This window comes from Anomalospiza imberbis, chromosome 17 (genome assembly GCF_031753505.1).
Source record: "Anomalospiza imberbis isolate Cuckoo-Finch-1a 21T00152 chromosome 17, ASM3175350v1, whole genome shotgun sequence".
In the NCBI taxonomy this organism is placed as follows: Eukaryota; Metazoa; Chordata; class Aves; order Passeriformes; family Viduidae; genus Anomalospiza; species Anomalospiza imberbis.
Window position 1 is genome coordinate 11,111,021 of NC_089697.1, and position 18,729 is coordinate 11,129,749.

The 18,729-nt window shown below is 41.2% G+C and overlaps 1 protein-coding gene across 2 annotated transcripts; it reads right to left on the minus strand.

Moving 5' to 3' along the window:
- Positions 1–1,509: 1,509 nt before the first annotated feature.
- ZNF831 (zinc finger protein 831) lies at positions 1,510–18,729 on the minus strand. 2 transcript variants are annotated; one of them, XM_068207979.1, is made up of 6 exons: positions 18,487–18,729; positions 6,352–10,597; positions 5,711–5,853; positions 3,814–3,983; positions 3,536–3,687; positions 1,510–3,239 (listed from the first exon to the last, which is right to left on the minus strand). In XM_068207979.1, exons 2-6 carry the CDS (start codon positions 10,564–10,566, stop codon positions 2,388–2,390), a joined length of 5,532 nt encoding a protein of 1,843 aa, XP_068064080.1. In that variant the 5' UTR covers positions 10,567–10,597; positions 18,487–18,729; the 3' UTR covers positions 1,510–2,387. The 2 variants fall into 2 exon arrangements, with proteins under 2 accessions (XP_068064080.1, XP_068064082.1); XM_068207981.1 differs by lacking the exon at positions 18,487–18,729 and adding an exon at positions 14,052–14,169.

Sequence of the window (18,729 nt, forward strand, 5' to 3'; positions counted from 1 at the left end):
GAGAACCAAACAGATTTTCCCTCTGTGCCTGGTGCCCTCCTGTGGTTTGTGTGTTCAGCTACTTGGGAGTGAATTAAACACATCAGTGGCTGATTATTGTGCTGTGTAAAAGGTACAGAAGAGTTTGCCTGTTTAGTCCTTTTTGTGAGCACAGTGTGTTCTGGAAAGCTGCAATACAGTTTTCCATCCAGCCAGTTGGATTTGGATGTGCAGACTCCCTGGAGTCTTGGACCAAGACCATTTCTCCCAGTTCTCACACACTGGTGTACCTGACTCAGACCTGGCTGCTCCAAAGGCTGTTGTGGCTAAAAGGATTTGAGCTGGAGTCACTGCCTTCTGCAGTGACCCTGTTGAAATGCCACCATGGATCTAGTGGCACTTTTAAAGAACTAATGTTCGGTCTTATCGTTACACAGGATAAGGAACTAAAATGTCAAGGATTACTTCTGTCAGGAAATGAAGCTTAAAATTTACTTTTCCAGCTACCTTGTCCCATTTGTCTTCCAGCTACGGCTGCAGAATGACAAAGAAATTTCTGTACTTCATGCTGTAAAATCTATGCAGGATAAAAGTTTCCTTGCACAGCACTTCTGTGTCTGTAATTAGAATATTTCTGAATTACTGATCTAGAAATTGCACTTTAAAATACAACATTTAGCCACAAACATTATGCAAAAAGACTTATATAGAATATTCCTTACATGTCCATGTATTATAATATTTAGCTCTTGCACAGGCAAGAGGTGAAAATTGTTGCTGTGGAGGTGCTGGTGTGGTTTGGTGCAATGATTCTTGTACTGTGCTTTCTAAAGGTGCTTGGCCAACAGCATTGCTGGGAACACTGATCTGGGGATCTCTGTAAGTTTTGTGTTTCTTCTTTTCCTGCTTTTCCTACAAATTCAGAATCCAGATGTAGCTGTGAGTGATTCCATCAGAAAAAAAAAAAGCTCCAGAACTTTGAATGGTTCAATATTGTGTAAGTATTAACGGTTCCTACCCTTCTTTTGCTCTCTTTCTCCCCAAATTAGATTTGTGTACTTCTTTGAATTCACATTATTTAAATTCATTGCACCTGGGAGTCACCCCAATACCCCAATACCCACCAGTTTGTCTGTGAGCACAAATACTGAACAAGAGAAAAGATAAATGTGAAGCTCTGTTTTGACAACCTCAAGCCTTGTCACATTTGTAGGACATCCAAACACACAGGAATTGCACAGGACTTGGCACATGGTTTATCCCTCTGAGCTGTTTGGGCATTTTTTTACACATGCACATTTATTTTTTTCAGATAATTTGTACTAGATTTCTTTGTATGATCTGCTTAATCTTTTACCTGAGCATGACTAAAAAGCAACTCCAAATATCCCATGTAGGTTAATCCATTAATCCCTATGTGTGAGTCAGAATACAAGAACAGTAGAAATTTAAGTACAGAATTTGACTATAATGCAGAAGTGGAATGTTTTAAGTGTTCCTCAGTTTAATCAAGCAAGTGAACACACTTAGTCAAATTGAAATATCTAATTATTTATTCACATAGAAACCAGAAAATTTTAGGGTTTGTAGCACAAAACTTGTTAAAAAAAGAAAACAAGCTATGCCATATAGCTTCTTTAACCTCCATAAAATGGCATCATTGCAGTTAAAATTACAATAAAAATGAAACATTCCAGATGACATCAGTTGGAGCACAATGTGACAAATATAATGAGAAAATCCTTGTCAGAAATCTTGCCACAAGGAAATACCAATAGCTAACACCCATATTCTCCACCTAAAAATCAAGAATACTTGAGGAGATCTTGGCATAAAAGGCACAAAACACAAAGCAAAGCATGCTTGTGTCATTTCTCACACAGAAGCATTGACATTTGTGCAACATGGAAAAAGACCAGCATTTTTTCCAGGCTCTTCCAATATCACAGATACTTAGGGAACAGATCTTCCCCTTAATGCCATCGTGCCGCTCCCAGTACAGAGGCAGTGACTACAAGAAACAGGAATACAGAGAAGGGAACACATCTGAACCCTTCCAGGAAATCTGCAGCTGTATTGTTGAAGTAACCCAACCCACTGCAGGCTTGGAGTAACACACCCACGGGCAGGCAGCACTTGTGGGAATTCTGAGACTGGCAGGAACGTTAACAATGCTGGAAACCTGTCAGGAGCACGGGGTTGCCTCTTGCATCTAAATGTGCGATGCCAGCCTCAAGTAAGCATTTTTTAAAAAAAGGTTGAGTCCTTGAAAGGAAGGGCTCTTCCAAAGAGGGTGTTGCCTCTGGCACAGAGGAATGGCTTTGCTGATGTTAAGGTGTTTCAGAACTATGAATCAAAGATCCCTGGCATTTCCAGGCTGGCACACAAGCCCTGGCAGCAGCCTGTTGCTATATTTCTATAACCAGCCTGTCCTCATCATCACTGCTCGTGTCATCATATTCCACCCGCGTTTGTTTCCTCATCATCTCTAAACCTCTCTTTTTGTATGTCTTGGGGGGTGTTGCAGAGCAACTCTTGAACTCAGGGGATCTGAGAGCAACTGGGGGCTTTTTAAAGGTAGCAGTAGCTGTTCCATGTGGCCTTCCATAGGGACCGGGCTGCAGGTGAGATCTGTTCTTGTCTGCACTTCCTTGCAGCTCCAGGAGATGCTGAGCTAAGTTTGCCCTCTGTGAGTGTTCTCTGCTGGGTAACTGAGCCCTCGTGACCGTCTCAGGAACAGACTCTGCTTGGAATCCAAACAAACGTGAACATCCTGGCTGGGAACTGGGAGCTGAGCTTTCTGTGGGAGATGAATGTGTGTTTTCTTCACTTGGAGCTTTCTCCCTTCCAGAGGCCTGGATCACTGGCTCTGATATTCCAAATATTTGGCTCTCTGACACTACCCTCAAGATGTTTTCTTGGCTTGCTCCTGGATGTAAGGAAAGAGGAGCAGCAGCCTCAGGGTTTGTGCTGTCAGGTTGGTCACCTGTGCCTGTGTTTGTAAATTCAGGACAAGAGCCACAGGAGGCTGCCAGGGGGTTGCTCCGAAGGCTTGGCTGGGATTGCCCAGGAAGGGATGGCTGCAGCACGAGGGGCTGTGTCACCCAGCAGCAAATGGCCACGTCCCTGCTGAATTCCTGCAGGGATGTGTCAGCTCTGGAGGAAAAGGAATGAGCTGTCACAGCTATTCCCAGAGGAGCTGTAATGTTCTGGACAGAGGCGTTTGTTCTTGGGTGTTCCCTGATTTGCCCAGAAATGTCCTGTAGGAATTAGGAGGGGGAAAAAATTTACATGTAAAGTTGTCAGTCCAGAGCAATGTCATCCAAAAGATGCAAGTTTAATTGTTATTTTAGCTAATTCTAACATTAGTAAGTTTTCATTTTATTTTAACCCCCAAAAATACCTTTAACACATTTTTAAACATTTCAACCACAATCTGTGATACAAAATAGTTTCAACTTCAACTTTAAAACAGCTGAATATATTGCAGGTTTTAATTAACAATTCTTTTTTCTGTTAATAAAAAATAATACAGGAATTAAGGTTCAATACCTACTTTTTTATCCACTTTGTCTTTTTGTTTAACATGGTTTAGGTTTTCAGTATGGGAAGATATTCCTGAGTTATTCTTTGCTTCTTTTTTCCTTCTGCAAAGTTGTTTGTCTGAGGTGGAATATGATGTGTCTTTTTGCTGGTGTAGATAATTTTCTATTGAAAAGAGGTTGGATAAACTTTTACTTTGATTTTTAGCACCCCACATGCTCAAGCTTGCTACATTTCTCATCATATCACTGGAATAACATCAATTTTCACACAAATATTCCAAATACTTACCTTGCATCTTGGATTGAGGAGGATGGCACTTCTTAGGCTTATTAAATCTGGGGGGTTGGGATGAGCAGCCCTTCCTCAAAGCATCCAGAGTTCTGTTGGGAAAACAGGGCCTCTTGCTCAGCCGGTTCATTTTCAGCTGAACAAATCCATGGATGTGCCTCCCTCTGTACCTGCAGTGCCAGGGGCATTGAGGGGATAAACAAATACGGGAGATGTAGGAGCAGCCAGAGGAGAATAACACCACCTCATCAGGTGCATTAAAGTCTAACAGCAGTTTATTCCTGGGAATGAGATGCTTGTTTATGTCAACTCAAAAACAAAAGCTGGACTTTAGGCAAGAGACCCACAATTATTTTGTTATCTTTTTTTCTCTGTAGGATTCAGTAAATCCTTGATTTTCTAAGAGAAAAGGATTAAGGAATAACAGACGCTTTTTCTTATATCTGGAATTTTAAAACAATATACTTCACAAAGACTTGAACCACACAGGAATCACCTGAGGCTGTGTGGTTGTTGGGTTTTTTCCTTTTCACTTCTTGAGTGCTACCTGTTCATCGTTACTAAGGGACAACATAAGGATTTCGGTTATTTAGCAAACCCACACTGAGTAATCCAACTCTTAATCCAACTCTGCTTTATTTTCTGCTCTGAATGAGTGACACTGAAGTCCCATCCCTAAATCAATAGACTGTCACTATCCACAGAGCAAGATGTAAATCTAAAAGGATGCACTTATTCAGGTGTTTGGTGTATTAGAAAATTAAATTACATTTGGTGGTTGCCAGTTGGGCCAGTTACCTACTAATAGGCATGACCTGAGCTTTCAGAACACTGTACTTAATTAAATCCCTGCACTTATTTGATACAAATAAATTTGATATAAACAAATTCTGAGACCAGCAGGGGAAAAAACCACAACAACAAAACAGCACCTGAAAATCAAACCAGGAAAAAGTCCTGGAAGAAAGTCACTTGGCTGGGTGACACAGACCTGAGTCTTCTATTTCTGTTCTTATGACCCTTCAAAATTGCAGAGCTGTTTGCTGATCTAGACACAGTGATTAGGTTACTGACACTGATTTGTCCTCAAGGGAGTCACTCTGTCTGATTTTGGTCATGAAATAAAGAGGGATGCGAGCACACAATATGTGTTCCTTACTGAAGCAATTAATCAGGCATCCTGCTGCCCCACACTCCTGAAAGATTAGAGGGTAAATGTTCCACTGATGGGAATTCCCATTGAAAGGGGGGAGCTGTGCTGATTGAGACAATGTGCCCTTGATAATTTTATGCTCGAATTTTCCTGCTCTTTTATTTAAACCAAATGATCCTTTGAACTACAGATGGTTCTGTTGGTTCGTGTTAAACTTGATATTTATTCTCCTGCCTTCTGTGGTGAATACCAGGTGAGGATATGGATCTTCCAAGGACAAAGGGCCTTGTCCACTGCTCTGAGCTGGGACAGGATTTAAAACAGAACCATTTTGGTCTCCTTCAAACAAAAGTAAATGCTGACAATTTTGACAGAAAAGAGTAATTTCTAAATCATAGAGAGAGTCAACTAAGCAAGCATCATCTTTCTGTGGGATATGTCTGGTTTGCTTAGAAAAGTCTGTCCTAATAGTAAATGACATATTGATATTTTTATAGTTTACCTTTGGGGCCCTGCTGTGGTATAAGAATAGTTCTTTCTGAGAGATTTATCTTTTTTTTCCCCCAGTTTTGACAAGGTTGAATTTTGGGCATGACTTTTTATTTTCTGTGGAATTTTTACACTCAATACAACAAAATTATATCTATATATTATTCTATTCTATTATCTATCATATGTATTTATATATATATATATATATATATATATATATATAACAGTAAACCTGAAAACCATATTCCTTACCATTTAGGGGTGACTTTAATCCTTTTCTGTTTGTGGCTCCTCTTGAGTTTATTTGTTGAGAGTTTTTCCTTTTTGCAAACTACTGGTTTCTTCTTTTGCTCTGAAATATTTTTGAAGGAGCCACCAGGAATGTCTGAGCTTAACTGTTGAGAATATTGGGAAAAAATCAAGTACAGGAAAACTGTGAATTACATGACTGAGAAGTTGGAAATCTGTGCATTTTTAAATACCACTGAACAGCATAGGAGTTAAGTAGCACAACTCTGTATTTAAGTCTTACTCTGAGTCAAATATTCATTTAGAATGAAAACAATGAAATATAGATGCTATTAGAGAAAAATATTTTAAAATCCCGATAAAGGGGAAAAAATCAAGAAATAGAAATTCACTCTTCTCACTATCAGCATTCTGAAAAGTGAAAGAAACTTAAATATTCACACAGAAATATATCTTTCTGATGCATCAAATTAATATAGACTTATCTTTTAAAAATACAAATTGTAAATTCTGTATCAGCAAATGCCTGTAAATGTCCATAAATACACTTCTGATAATTATTTAATCTTCCTAATAAGAGGGTGGAGGTGGGCTGTCAGCCAATAACACCCTCTTGAATAAGCAAACAGAATTGTTAATATTACCTCCTGCATCTGGTGTCCTTTAGAAAAGGATGAAACCAACGTTTTCAAGCTCGTGTTTGTTAAGCCATATGCCACAGTCTTGCTGATATTTCTCATTTTGAAAATGGAGATGTCGTATTTCGACAGGGTGCATTCCCTGCTGGGCTCCTTGTCCCAGGGGGGCATGGAGGGGTGGGCAGAGGCTGCATTCCCACCCTGCTCTGAGGGCAGAGGGAGGCTCCGGCTCAGACAGCACCAGGTCAGCCGGGGCTCAGCACTGAGGGATGGGAAGGTGCTCTTGGAGCCTGGCACTGGAAACGTGCCAGAGTAGCTGGTCCTGTTATAGTGGGGCAGCACTGGGAATCCTTTACAGTGAGTGCTGAGAGTATGGCAGTAGAAAGTGCCAAAAGAATGGCAAAAGTAAGAGGGGTTGTCTCTTGAGCTCTGGGAATGCTGCAGATCCTGCAGTGGTGGGGAGGTGTCCTTCAGGACGCATGGACTTCCCTCTCTGTCCCATCCCAGGATTGTTGGCTCTGCACCTTTGCTAGAAACTGATGTCTTTATCACAGAGTCACTTACGGAGCAAAGGTGATGTAAAGCCTTCCTCTCATCTTTGATATCAGCAGATATGAAAAAGCCACTTGTATACACAGAAGTAAAGCAGATTTTCTTCTTCGGAGTCTGTACAGAGCAAGTACTTTTACTCATCCACTTCTCTTCTGTTTGCCTTTGATAATTTAATTTATTTTTGTTCTGTTTGTTTTTCCAATCCTCTCTTGCAATATCCTGCTGCTTGAAGTTTTGGTTATGAAAGGTGTTCTCTGCTTTGGTTAAGATATTTGTGGTTTCTGAGCTGACTGGTGAACAGAATCCTGGAGTTTTCCAGTTTGTGTGAAGATTCCAGTGAATTTCTCCTTTGCCAGCCTTTTGTCTCACTTCAGATTTTAAAGGGGACCAAACCACATCACTGGAATGAGAATGGAGGGACGTGCAGGTGGAAGAGCAGGGTGGGGTGGTTAAGGTGTCTGTCACAGGTGTGCCAGGTGTCATCTGTTCAGATCGAAGCAAAGGTGACAGATCTGAAGCTCTCCTGTCCTGTGGCAATTTAAGGATATATTTTGGAGAGAAGGCATTTTGTTGTGGGACTGGACTTAAATGATCAGATTGCAGATGATGGCTTTTAGAAGACACATCCACAGCATTGTCACTGGGAAGTGGCACTTTTGCTCCTGTTTTTACAAGACATGATTTGTCATCTCCATCTGTTGCACTGTGCAGGACAAAAGAGTTGGAATCACTTTCCCTTAATCCAGACCCTAAAAACCCCACCAGTGAAGCTTTTGAGATATCTGCAGGATGTGAAAGAAGGTGAATGTCACAGTAACTACAAGCTTGTGTGGGAAGTTTGATTGTTTTCCTATATTCCACATTCTCAGTACCTCCAGTGACTTCATTAATTCCTGTGCTTGATTTTTGCTCCTCTGCTTTAGTGGAGAATTTCACTGGAGCTGTGGGAAGACACTGAGTGCCAGAGCAATGGCCCCTCTCTGCTTCACTAACTGCAGTGGTTTCACTACTGGGACTAGGGCAGGACACTGAAACCACATTTTGTGTCTTCTCCACTTCGAATTTCAGCTTTTTCCTTTCTGATGGCAAAGTCTGGGATTTCCCTGCAGTTTCTCTGTTGTTGCAAGGGACCCAAGGGGGCATCAGGCCATGCTGGCCACTTTCCTTAGTGCCGTGATGGTTCCCATAATTGTGTGAAGTGTTTTTACAATCTAATTCAAATGCTCTGGATTCTTTCCCAGGGCTTGGTTTCTCCCAGTTGCTACTCTGTACTGGCAAGCAGTCATCATTCCTCCCGTGGCTGCTCAGCTGACACTCAGGATTTTGAAGCCTGAGCTCACCACTGCTTGGAGCCAGCAGTGTGCTGCTGCCAGCTGTGCATTTCTCCGTGTCACTGCCACTGAGCTCTGGGGAAGTTTGGCTGGTTACAGCTCCAGCAGTTACGGAATGTGATGTCTCCATTAGGTTGGACATTCTGTCTGCAGTTTCCTCAGAGGACACATTCTGCACAACACAATTATCATCAGTAGAGATTCCTGATTTACCCATGGTTGAAGCTGCTGTCACAAGGGAGGAAGGACTGTCAGTTGCAGAGCTCCTGCCATCTCTTTCCTCAGTTATTTCAGTGCTGCTGGCTGATTCCCTTGAATTAGGAGTCAAGCTTGTAATATCTGTAATTTTATTATCTCTTTGTTTCATTTTCTTGGCATTTTGACTGCTTTTCATTTTTTGGTAGATTTTCTTAAACGTTTCATCTCCATACATTTGCCATTTTTCTTGAGAGAACATCTTCAACTTCCTTTGATTGTGTTTCTTATTTTTAGCACTGATTACTTCTCCAGCCCCAAGCTTTTTGGTCCCTTTTAGTTCCTCTGACAGAGAAGGATGATCAGCCACATTACTTAGGGGCAAATCATCCACCGCTGTTTGTCTGACTAGAGCTCGGGGATGGCTGTTAGGGAAATCCACTGAATTGGCAGCGAGATCGTTGCTAGGCAGCAAACCAGCAGTGCCTGTGTTTACAGACTGCTTAGTAAGAGAAAGTGGTTTTGAGCATCCTGCCTTGTCATGCACCATCCTGGATCCCTCCACAACAGGCAAGGAGTTGCTCCGAGTAACAGGCACAGTGTCAATTGTTGTGGAGAACTGGGTGGGAACTGAATGGAAAAACACTGGCTTGCATTTCTCCAGGGGTGCAAAGGTAGATTTTGCTGAACAAAGAGAAAGATTCTTTTTCCTATTTACATCACAAGTTCTGATATCAAAATGGAAAGAGTCTTTGTAGGTGTAAGGCATTGGCAGGTCAATGCTTCCCTGTTTAGAAAGGACAGTTTTTCTGGGCCTGACGTTGTCTAACTGGGTGTCATCCACCACACTTTTGTTGTGAGAAATAAGCTTTGAAATGTGTTCTTCCAGCCTCTTTTTCTCTAGCATCGAGGCTGTAGCTTTGTCAGCTGCCTCTGGCTTTGCGGTGCTTCTGGAGGCACACCTTGGGCCGCTGAGGGCAGTTTCATTTTCCAGCTCCGCGCTGTGCTCGTAGAGACTGTGCAAGGGGCTGGATGATGTCATCTGCTGCTCTGTGCTGTCGGAGCGTGACAGATACCCCGAGTCCGTGCTCTCACACTTCTTCAGCCTGCAGTCCAAGGGTTTGTAATCCCACTGCTTCTCTGAAGAGGTTGCCTGCTGCCTTTGCAGCTGAATGTGCTTATTGGCAGTCGGAGTTCTTTGCTCCTGCATCTTCTTTCTCAGACACGGACCATTTGGCAAAGCTCCTGGAGATGATAAACTTTGAGGTTCTCTTTCAGGAACCCCATGAACAGCCTTTGAATTCAATGACTGATTTGTTGTTTCTTGATTTTCTGAAGCAGTTGATGAAGAGCTTGTCGCTGGCAGTGAGAGCTCGTGAGGTTTCTTAGTGTCTGCTGCTGCGCTGCTCTCTGAACTGGGCTGTTGGATGTGTATCCCCTGGTCTTCACTGGTGCTACTCAAGACTTTGCTGCCTTGGGGACAGGTGGTGCTCTCTGCTGATCTCGCGTTTTGCTCTGGTCCCCCACTGATGTCAGAGTCTGAGGGCAGCCTGGTGTTGTTGACGTGTGTTTGAGTTCTCCTGTGTTTATACAAGTTGCTCTGAGTTTTAAACGCAATGCCACAAGTGGTGCACGGAAAGGGCCTCTCTCCCGTGTGAGAGCGAATGTGTTTCTCAAGGACACTTGGCTTCAAACAATCTCGTCCACAGTGTTTGCAGATGTATTTCCCAGATTTTTTTGATTTTCCCGGGCTTCCAATAGATGCTTTTACACAAGAACTCGGCGACGGTAAAACTGGTAAAGCGCTGACTACGCTCAACGTCAGACTTTGCCCAAGCTGTTTCTGGAAAAGCGGCTGGGGCTGCTCCGTGCCTTCCGGGGGGACGAGCGGGTTGAGGATGAGGGGGACGTTGCTGCCGTCGAGGTGGACGCAGCTCCGGCCGGCCACCCAGGGCACGTGTGGCTGGAAGCAGCCCGGCTGGACGGGCTGGAGCAGCGGGATCGTCAGGGCCTTGAGGTACAGGGGCTGGGGCAGGGCCAGACCCCGGGCAGGCTCCAAGGAGCCCCGCGCGGCCCGCGGGGAAGGGCCCGGGCCGGGCTCTGCTGGAGCGGCCACGAGGCCTGGCGGGGTCTGGGCCTCCATGCCAGGGCCCGGCTGCCATGTGCTCACGGACCTGCCGGGAGGGGACACAGAACAGGCACCAGTCTGCAGGCAGAAATAACACACACGCTTTCCCAGCTGGGCTGGGAAAATTAGCAACTAAGAATATCACGTATGCAGGCATTATACAGACAATCATCACTTCCTTTCCCAATTAAATTGGTTCCTCTTTCATTCTTCCTCTGGGAGTTGCAGTTCAGTACAGTGTAAAGAACACTGCACTTAAAACCATCTTACAACCTACACTGAGTACCCAAAGCACTGGAAACAAATCTGAGTTTCAGATTTGCAAATGGAGTCTCTAAGCACACTAGAAATAATGCCATTTTAATTTTCTGGAACCATATTTCCATTACATATTTATATCATGTTTTTAAAATATCATTAATATTAATAACTTTTAATACAGAAACACAGAACAGCTGAGGTTAAAGGGGACCTCAGGACTTCTCTAGTCCAAAAACCTTCTCACAGCAGAGTCAGCAGCTAGGGCAGGTGAGGTTGTCAGGGTGTTACCAGTCTGGTTTTGAAAATCTCTGGGGATAAAAACTGCACAGTTTCTTTGGGCAGCCAGTTCCAAACACGGGACATTGAACATGCCTGCATAATATCTGTGCTTCCCCAATTTAAGGGAGCTAAGGCCAAACACATTGCAACAAGTGGTATAAAATGAAAATATGTGAACAAAATGAAACTCAAGTCCTGTTTTACAAGTCAAATTTGAACAAATATCTGCAAAGTAAAAAAGATGGTGTCATAGGAAAATAGTATGAGAAAATAAAGATGGCTTTTGTAAAGACCAAATTAATTTGGTACAATTAATGGAGATACTATGGTGCACTGCCTGGTTTTAGATGCTTTCAATGCCAAATGAAAACATCTTCTTTTTAAAAAAGTGAACCTATACTTTTGAAATCTATCCTGATATATGCAGGGTAGGTGCTGGTCCAAACTACTTCTTATTTCAGCAAAATTTTGTAATATCTTTTTTTCTTTCTTAGAAACAAAGGAGGAAACTATCAAAATATACAAGGTGAAAATTTTCTTTCAAAGAGTTGGAGGCATAACCCCTTGTAATTACAGTTTGGGTGAAAATCAGGTGATGTTTGAATGTTCATTTGATTCTTGCTCAGTTATGCTCACTGGATGCACTGGCTGCTATGAATAATGGGCTGTTCTTGCGCAAACAGCCATTAGAAACCCATTTGGAATAACATAATCAGTGGCTCAATTTGAAATCTGCAATTTGTTACTTTACTGCATAATCCCTAGTGATGTTTCTGTAACTTCCTTGGATCATTTTAATAGGTTGTCATTACTGGGAAACAGTAAAGGAATTGCTTCAAAATGTGGCTTGAAATCTTTCCTGGTTCCATCCAAGACAACAACGTGCAAAACCAACTGATCTGTGCTCAGTAAAATGTTAGATTTTGCCTTTTTTTTTCTTCCTTATGAATGTTATAAATTAAGCTCAGTTATCAAGCATGGACTTTTCTTTCTGACATTTCTATGTGGAATAATCACTTAAGTGGCTTTTTATTATAGCAGTGACTATAACGATGCAAGAATGTTAAAAGAATATGGCTTATTAAAGAAATAAGTTATTACCCATACTGTGCAGTGTGGTTACCCCTACAGAATAAAAGTGGAATTCTCTAATTTCCAAAGTGATGTTATCAACATTTCAAGTCCATTTAAGATGGTTCCTAAGTTATACGGTCACTTTTAAATTTAAACACAGTATACAATAAGGGATGACACAAAGATACAAACTAAGTATGCAGTAGTTTTTCCAAAATATTTTTTAAAAAAAAAGTTTAGGGGAAAAAATATGCTCCAGAGAACAGACTCAAAGAAGAAAAGTGAAGCCTAAATACCCAGTGGGTAGAACATCTAACAAGTACCACATCAGACAGGACAAGGCACTATGTCTTTGCTCCCCTCCCTCCCCCAGAGAGAAGTGTGGAAATACACTTCCACATATCTTACATTTCCCTCACCAGCCTGCTCCAGTGGCACAAACTATTTCTCTCTCTGGTTTCCTCCTGGCCATGCAGAGCTGATGGGCCCTTCAAGGCCACCACAGACAGATGTTTTTCATAGGAATCCTATGGTACCAGATGTTCTGTAATTTCACTTAATGCTGTTAAGTTTCTGGGGCCAACAACCACAGCCTGAGACTCATTTTGGTGTTCTGTAATGCTCTACAAAGAAAATACCTAAGTGGTGACAGAAAATTTAAAGGAAAGTTTTAAATAAAACTCAACAAGTAAGTTAACGGTGATACTTAATGTACTTTTAAGAATGCAATAACACATCTCTATCAGGTGTGGTAGTTTGCTGCTTTTCACAGCAAGAAAAAGTACTTTCTTCCTGAGTGAAACCACTGTGACTTGTATTCTACTGGGGCAAATACCATCAGACTTTTCACATCTGTTATTTATATTCCAAAAAAGGCCACTGTATTTCTTTGTTCGTTGACAAAAATAGCTTATCTCAAAGTAATTCTGCACCAAGGCTGATTCGGTGTAGTCCTTGCCTAACGCAGAACTTCCTCTGTTGGTTTTGCCCCGGGCTCTGTTACTGAGCATCCACCCCATGTTCTCAGCTGTTTGTAACTTGTGCCATTGAACTACCAGCATAAGAACTCGATCCTAATTAGATAAGAAAAATTTTCCAATAAACAAAACGAAATACAGGATTTGGCCAGCTCAGAATTTTCTAAATGGATTTCTTAAGCTATCAGAACTGGTCACTAAAATTCCATTAAATACAATTATTTTGTTCCTGGTTTGAAATTCTAACTTCAGGTACACAACACAGACAGGTCTGTAGAACACTGAAAAGTGGAGCAGTTTCAGAAAAAAAATCATTGTAGCAGAAATTGTCTTAGTCACTTTATAAGTATAAAGTAGTTTAATACAGGAGGTTGATAAAAAACCCTCATTTTAAATCCAGTAAGTTCCATTTTTATAGACCTTTTCCTGAATTCCAAACATTTTATAAAACTTGTTTCATTTTGTCAGCACTGATGCAATAATTTTGGACTACACAATCAAAAGATTTTTGTCTTCTGCATGGCACATGCAATGCTCTGTCAAGTGCCCATCATTATTAACCAAATCAACAGCTAAACATGTAAATACTTATTTTCTGCACTTTCATATCATTTTTTGACACAGCACTGAGCAGAGCATCAGTCTCTAAGCAGTCTCAGAGCTCAATTGCTCAGTCCCTCACCCTGGTCTGCAGGTATGACCTGGAGGCATGAGAGAGTTCCTTTATTTTTGTCACCCCACAGAAACAGGTTTTCAACATTCTGAACATACACAATATACCCAGTTATACCAGGAGTCTTTACCTTTTTTAAAAACTTTTAGTGATCCCTACCTTAGATGCCAGGGAGCAGAAGTGGAAGTCTGGAAATAATTAAGTCTTTAGTCTGGAAATAACTTTAGTTCACGTACCTCTGATTGATCCAGGCATTTCAGCAAAAATGTCTAATTTCTGTCAATACTTGATGCAAGCAGAGAGAAATGAGGACAAAGACTTGAAACAGATTACAAGTAGGAAGTTGGGGTTTTCTTTTTTTTTTTTTTTTACATTAGTGTCACATTAACAACCTTCAGAAAACAGGAAGAGTTGAAACAGAAGAAAATGAAGTGGCATTTCAATCTCTCTGTATCCTTTACCACTATTTAATTAGGGAGCTCAAAAAAAAATCTGTGAAATGTGGGGTGTTTCTACTCTGCTTTCAGTTGCATTGTCCTGAAATACAATGGTAGGGTTTTTAATTTATTCTCCTAAATCTAATTTTCTTTTAACTTTACAATAAAGGGCTCTCTCCAGATATATTGGGAAAGAAACAATGGTGGAGAGAAGACACTTGGCACATATGAAATGCTAAACTCATCCAGCATGGGTGCTGTCCACCAGCTTCTTCAAATGGTGCCCTGTGGGACAGGAGAATGCAGGAACCAGGTGGGAAAATGCCTCAGGATTGTTAGAAGTGTTTGGGTCATGCACAACAAACCTCCATAAACTTGTGGAAAGCTGCAGGGAAAACAGGATAGGGCACACTCACGTGCAGTTACAAAGGTAATTTTAAAAAATGAGATTTTATTTGTGCATTGAGTTCCTAAGGAGTGCTCAGGTAACACAGTGAACAGCACTGAGAGGTCCTGGGAGGGGCCACTCCTCTTTATGCAAGCACTTGTTTAAAACAGGGACTGGGATGGCTGCAACCTCCTCTGCTGGCAGACTGAGTGAATCCCAAACTGGAATATGCATTCCCAGTAATGTTACAAAATTGCCATCTCTGGCCTGTGTAGTTTCCTTAGGAACACCATCTTTTGGAAGATACAGTTTTATTTTCAGTTTTATTTATTTTCTGCTGTGATGAGCAGCTGCCCAGTTCAGACCCTGCAGCCTGTGCCTTGCTGGGTGGTGGTAAAACTGTAATGTTATAATTGTCCAATACCCACTTCAGTGGGAGCTCTTTCTTTTAATAAATCTGGTGATAGACTAATGCCAGAGGCCTCAGTGGATTTTCAGTTCAAACAGCTTTATTGATCCTGGAGAGTTTTGCCTGTTGTTTGGATTGCTTTCCATTTATTTCTGGAGCCCTGAATCAAGCAGGCCTCTAATTTTGGTGGTGGATAAATATTTCTGTCTTGTTCTTCCCATATCCCATATTTCTTGCATGTCACGTAGTTATTCAAGGGGCAGAAAAGCTCTTAACAGGACCCAGGATTACTGCTTAAAATCCTCCTGGTTCCTCTCATAGCCTGAAATGCTCCCAGTAATTGGTAATGGCACTGCAGACACTTAAAATCTGTGAATCTAGAAAATACTTGACATTCTGAACTGCTTTACAGTGACTCATGCTTCTGCTCTACAGACTCAGTCTGTCCAGATGGAGAGAATTACATGCAGCAAGTAGTTTCAGCTCTGCTGGGAGATACTTTCCTAAAGGAATGTGTTCTCACCTCTAAGTGAGATCTTCTGGAGGATTACTGCATGCTACAGTCAACAAACCAACGGGGAAAAACGATGCACATCTTATAATAGAACACAGGCATGAATCAAATCATACAAACAGATGATTATGGGCATTTTACATAACCAGTCAAAATTAGTTTGTCTTCAGTTTGATCACATTTCTGGAGCCCATTGTATTTTATTCCACTTTGAGACTGACTGTTATTAAGTCACGGTGAATTTACTTAAAAGGGACACTTAATTTAAACAGTACTAATAATTGCAGCAGTATGCTGGACCTAGTAACAAATTGAAAACATGTACAAGCATTTAAAATTAATTATTTAGATCACTCAGTATCAAATTCCAAACGCTAAAACTGCAAACTGCTTACCCTGAGAGGCTTAAGGAGACAATAATTAATTAAAGCAAGTTACAACAGAAGCAAGTGGCTGTCTGGATATCTGCCACTATCACAGAGGTTTCAGGGCTTAGCAGAACCTTTTGAAGCTTGATCTAAAATCTCTAAATCTTGAATAAGTGACTCTGGAACCAGGGTCCTTCACAGCATCCTGTGATTCCAGCACAGAATCCTGTGATTCTTCCCATTTATGTGGATGAACAGGCTGCTGTAATAGCTAGAAGTAACAAAATACAGAGCACCAGTATTACACTGCATTAGTTCTGTTGAAATTCAGTGATTTTTGTTGTCTCTTTCTAATCAATCTATTTATGTGTTGCTTCCTCAGCTGCAATCTCTATGCAAGATTATTTATATTCATTTTAAGTTTAAAATATTGTCCTGCTCAGAGAAACTCAGCTAACTTCAGTTGGCCCAATAGACAGCAAAGTATGGATTTAAACTATGCACAAAGCTGAGCCCACTGTCAGGTGCTGCACAGGAGGGAGTTCTGGGGCTGCACTCCTCTCTCAATTCATGTCCCCATCAGGATTTGAGGAGTTAAACTCACACACCATTGGTACACATTTCTGGCTCCCAACTGGAAAAGGTCCCACCTGGGGTGGGACCTTTAAAACCCTGCATCCTTCAAAGACACCTACAGAGTTTTGACAGGGGTGTGAGCAAGTGAAAGCAGCAATAAACATTTTTCCTGTGCTGGTGAGGAAATTGATTCCAAAGATCTTGCAACTACACGTTTGAAAGAACTTTGCAAAGTTAAATGAAAAGAAAGTATCTTCCGGGATTGCTAATTATGAATTTTTCCTGTGAGGGCAGTGATGCTGAGAGCAGCACACAGTATCTTACTGTCAGAGGAAGATGCAGACAGCGGGATTATCATTTCCATTTGCTCATCCAACACTGACAGCCGGCACAACTCCCTTGACAGACCACACAAAACTTCTACTTCAGTCTTATCATCATAAAGTCATAGTGAACCATAGGGTCTGAAATAAACTTTGTGCAAGTACTTTAAACACTCCTTCTGCGATGGAAGCAAAATGTTTGTGAGTGTACCCCAGGTCTGGAGTTTTTTAGTTCTCAATTCAAACAAGCAAAATGGAACTGACACATTTCCTGGTTAGCCCAGAAATGACTGTTAATCTTGTTTTAGTTGAAAACTATTTCTGCCTTTGCTCTTTTCTCAGTTTGACTTCCTATCTTGAAATGTCTCATAACAGAAGTACTGAGTTCACCTTTCCCCTTGTTCTTAAAGGATGTGTCTGATCTCACAACTCTGCCAGTTCCACCCGCAGCCTGCACGCTGCCGGTACCTCCTGAACAAAGTTGGGAGTCTCAGTCCTCTGCAGAATCAGGCTGAAACTGTTTAATTCCATAATCTCCTGAAACCTTTAGAGTCTTTCCATGGTCACATCTCAAAATCTGACTTTGGGAAATCTTGCTGCTTGGTACAAGTCATTGTTCTGAAGTTTTGCCCTTCTTCGTGTGCTATTAAAGTACAAAGCCACTGGAAAACCTGCTGAGGGAACTTGGAAATTCTTGTACCATATCCTAAGGATAAATATTTTTGACACTTACTTCTACAGATGTATAATATCATCAAAGCTGGTTAGGTTGGGCTTTTTAAAACAATTATTTCTGAAAATATTGTGCCAGAATACAGTATTAAAATCTTTTAGGAAGAACAGAATCTGCTTTACCTTCCCTTTGTTCCAGAACAGCAGCAAGTGGTTTTATCATTATTATACAGTTTACTATATTTTCCTATGTTCCTTTTCTCAAATATCCAGACATGAAAACATTCCAAAGGCTTAAATCAGTAAAAATATTGTTACCTAAAATACACTTTAATGTGTAAGTAAACACTGTATTGGCCTTTTTGACCTCTTCATGCAATTGGTATCAAGAATATTTCCTTTTCTACTTCTTACACTGCTACTTTTCTCAGCTCCAGACATAAGAAATGCTTTCTAGTTTATTATATGTCTTTAATTTAGATTTACATCACTATTTCTAAAAAGAAACATACTTAACATATCTGTTGGTTTTGTAACAAGCTTGGTGGCTTGACAATGAGGGGGGAAAAAAAGGATTTTTAGTGCTTAAAAACCTCAAATGATTTCAATTCTTTTATCCTTTCATCAAATTTGCTCCTGTGCATTTCCCGTGTTAGGAAAGAGTTAACAACCTCCAGCCAGCAGACTGCAATCAACAGGTTGCTCTAACAGAAAAATAATAACCCTAATCCATCTTTTAAAGTTTAGAAGGTTGGACTAAATGATGAAAAAATACCGATTAAAGCTCTCTGAAAAGCTGAAGTGGGGCCAGAACTGAAATGCTTTGTGTTTTATGAAAAAAATCTTTCTCGTTGCTAAGTGAAAGAACCATCACAATTTAAAAAAAAAAAAGAAAAAACCCTGTAACTTCAACATTTCTGTCTTGCCATCTAGAATTGAATTCTCTCTCTGTCCATAGAAAATGACAACAAAACACTTGCTAACCTTTAGGTGGCCAATTCACAGGCAGGTGGAGAGGTTCAGGTCCCTGGAATAGCGTTGAAACAAAAGAAGCATCCCGTTTTCTTTTTTCAGTGTCTTTCTCTTCTCCTTTTTTTTTAAGCATTTGAACAGTGAAGGGTGGGTGGTGGGGTGTGTGCAGAGAGAGCAGGGGGTGCAGGCAGCCCCCGCTGGTGTAGGAAGAGTTTTAATGGCCGATGCTGGGAATATGGTTTGCCTGCTACAGTG

Excerpts from the sequence above, each read along its gene's own strand:
- ZNF831 (XM_068207979.1), bottom strand. The coding sequence starts at position 10,566 with ATGGAGGCCCAGACCCCGCCAGGCCTCGTGGCCGCTCCAGCAGAGCCC. Across the intron at positions 5,854-6,351 it reads AAGGACACCAGATGCAGGAG|TTAAGCTCAGACATTCCTGG; the intron begins GTAATATTAACA and ends TATTCTCAACAG. Across the intron at positions 3,688-3,813 it reads TCCTCAATCCAAGATGCAAG|AAAATTATCTACACCAGCAA; the intron begins GTAAGTATTTGG and ends TCTTTTCAATAG.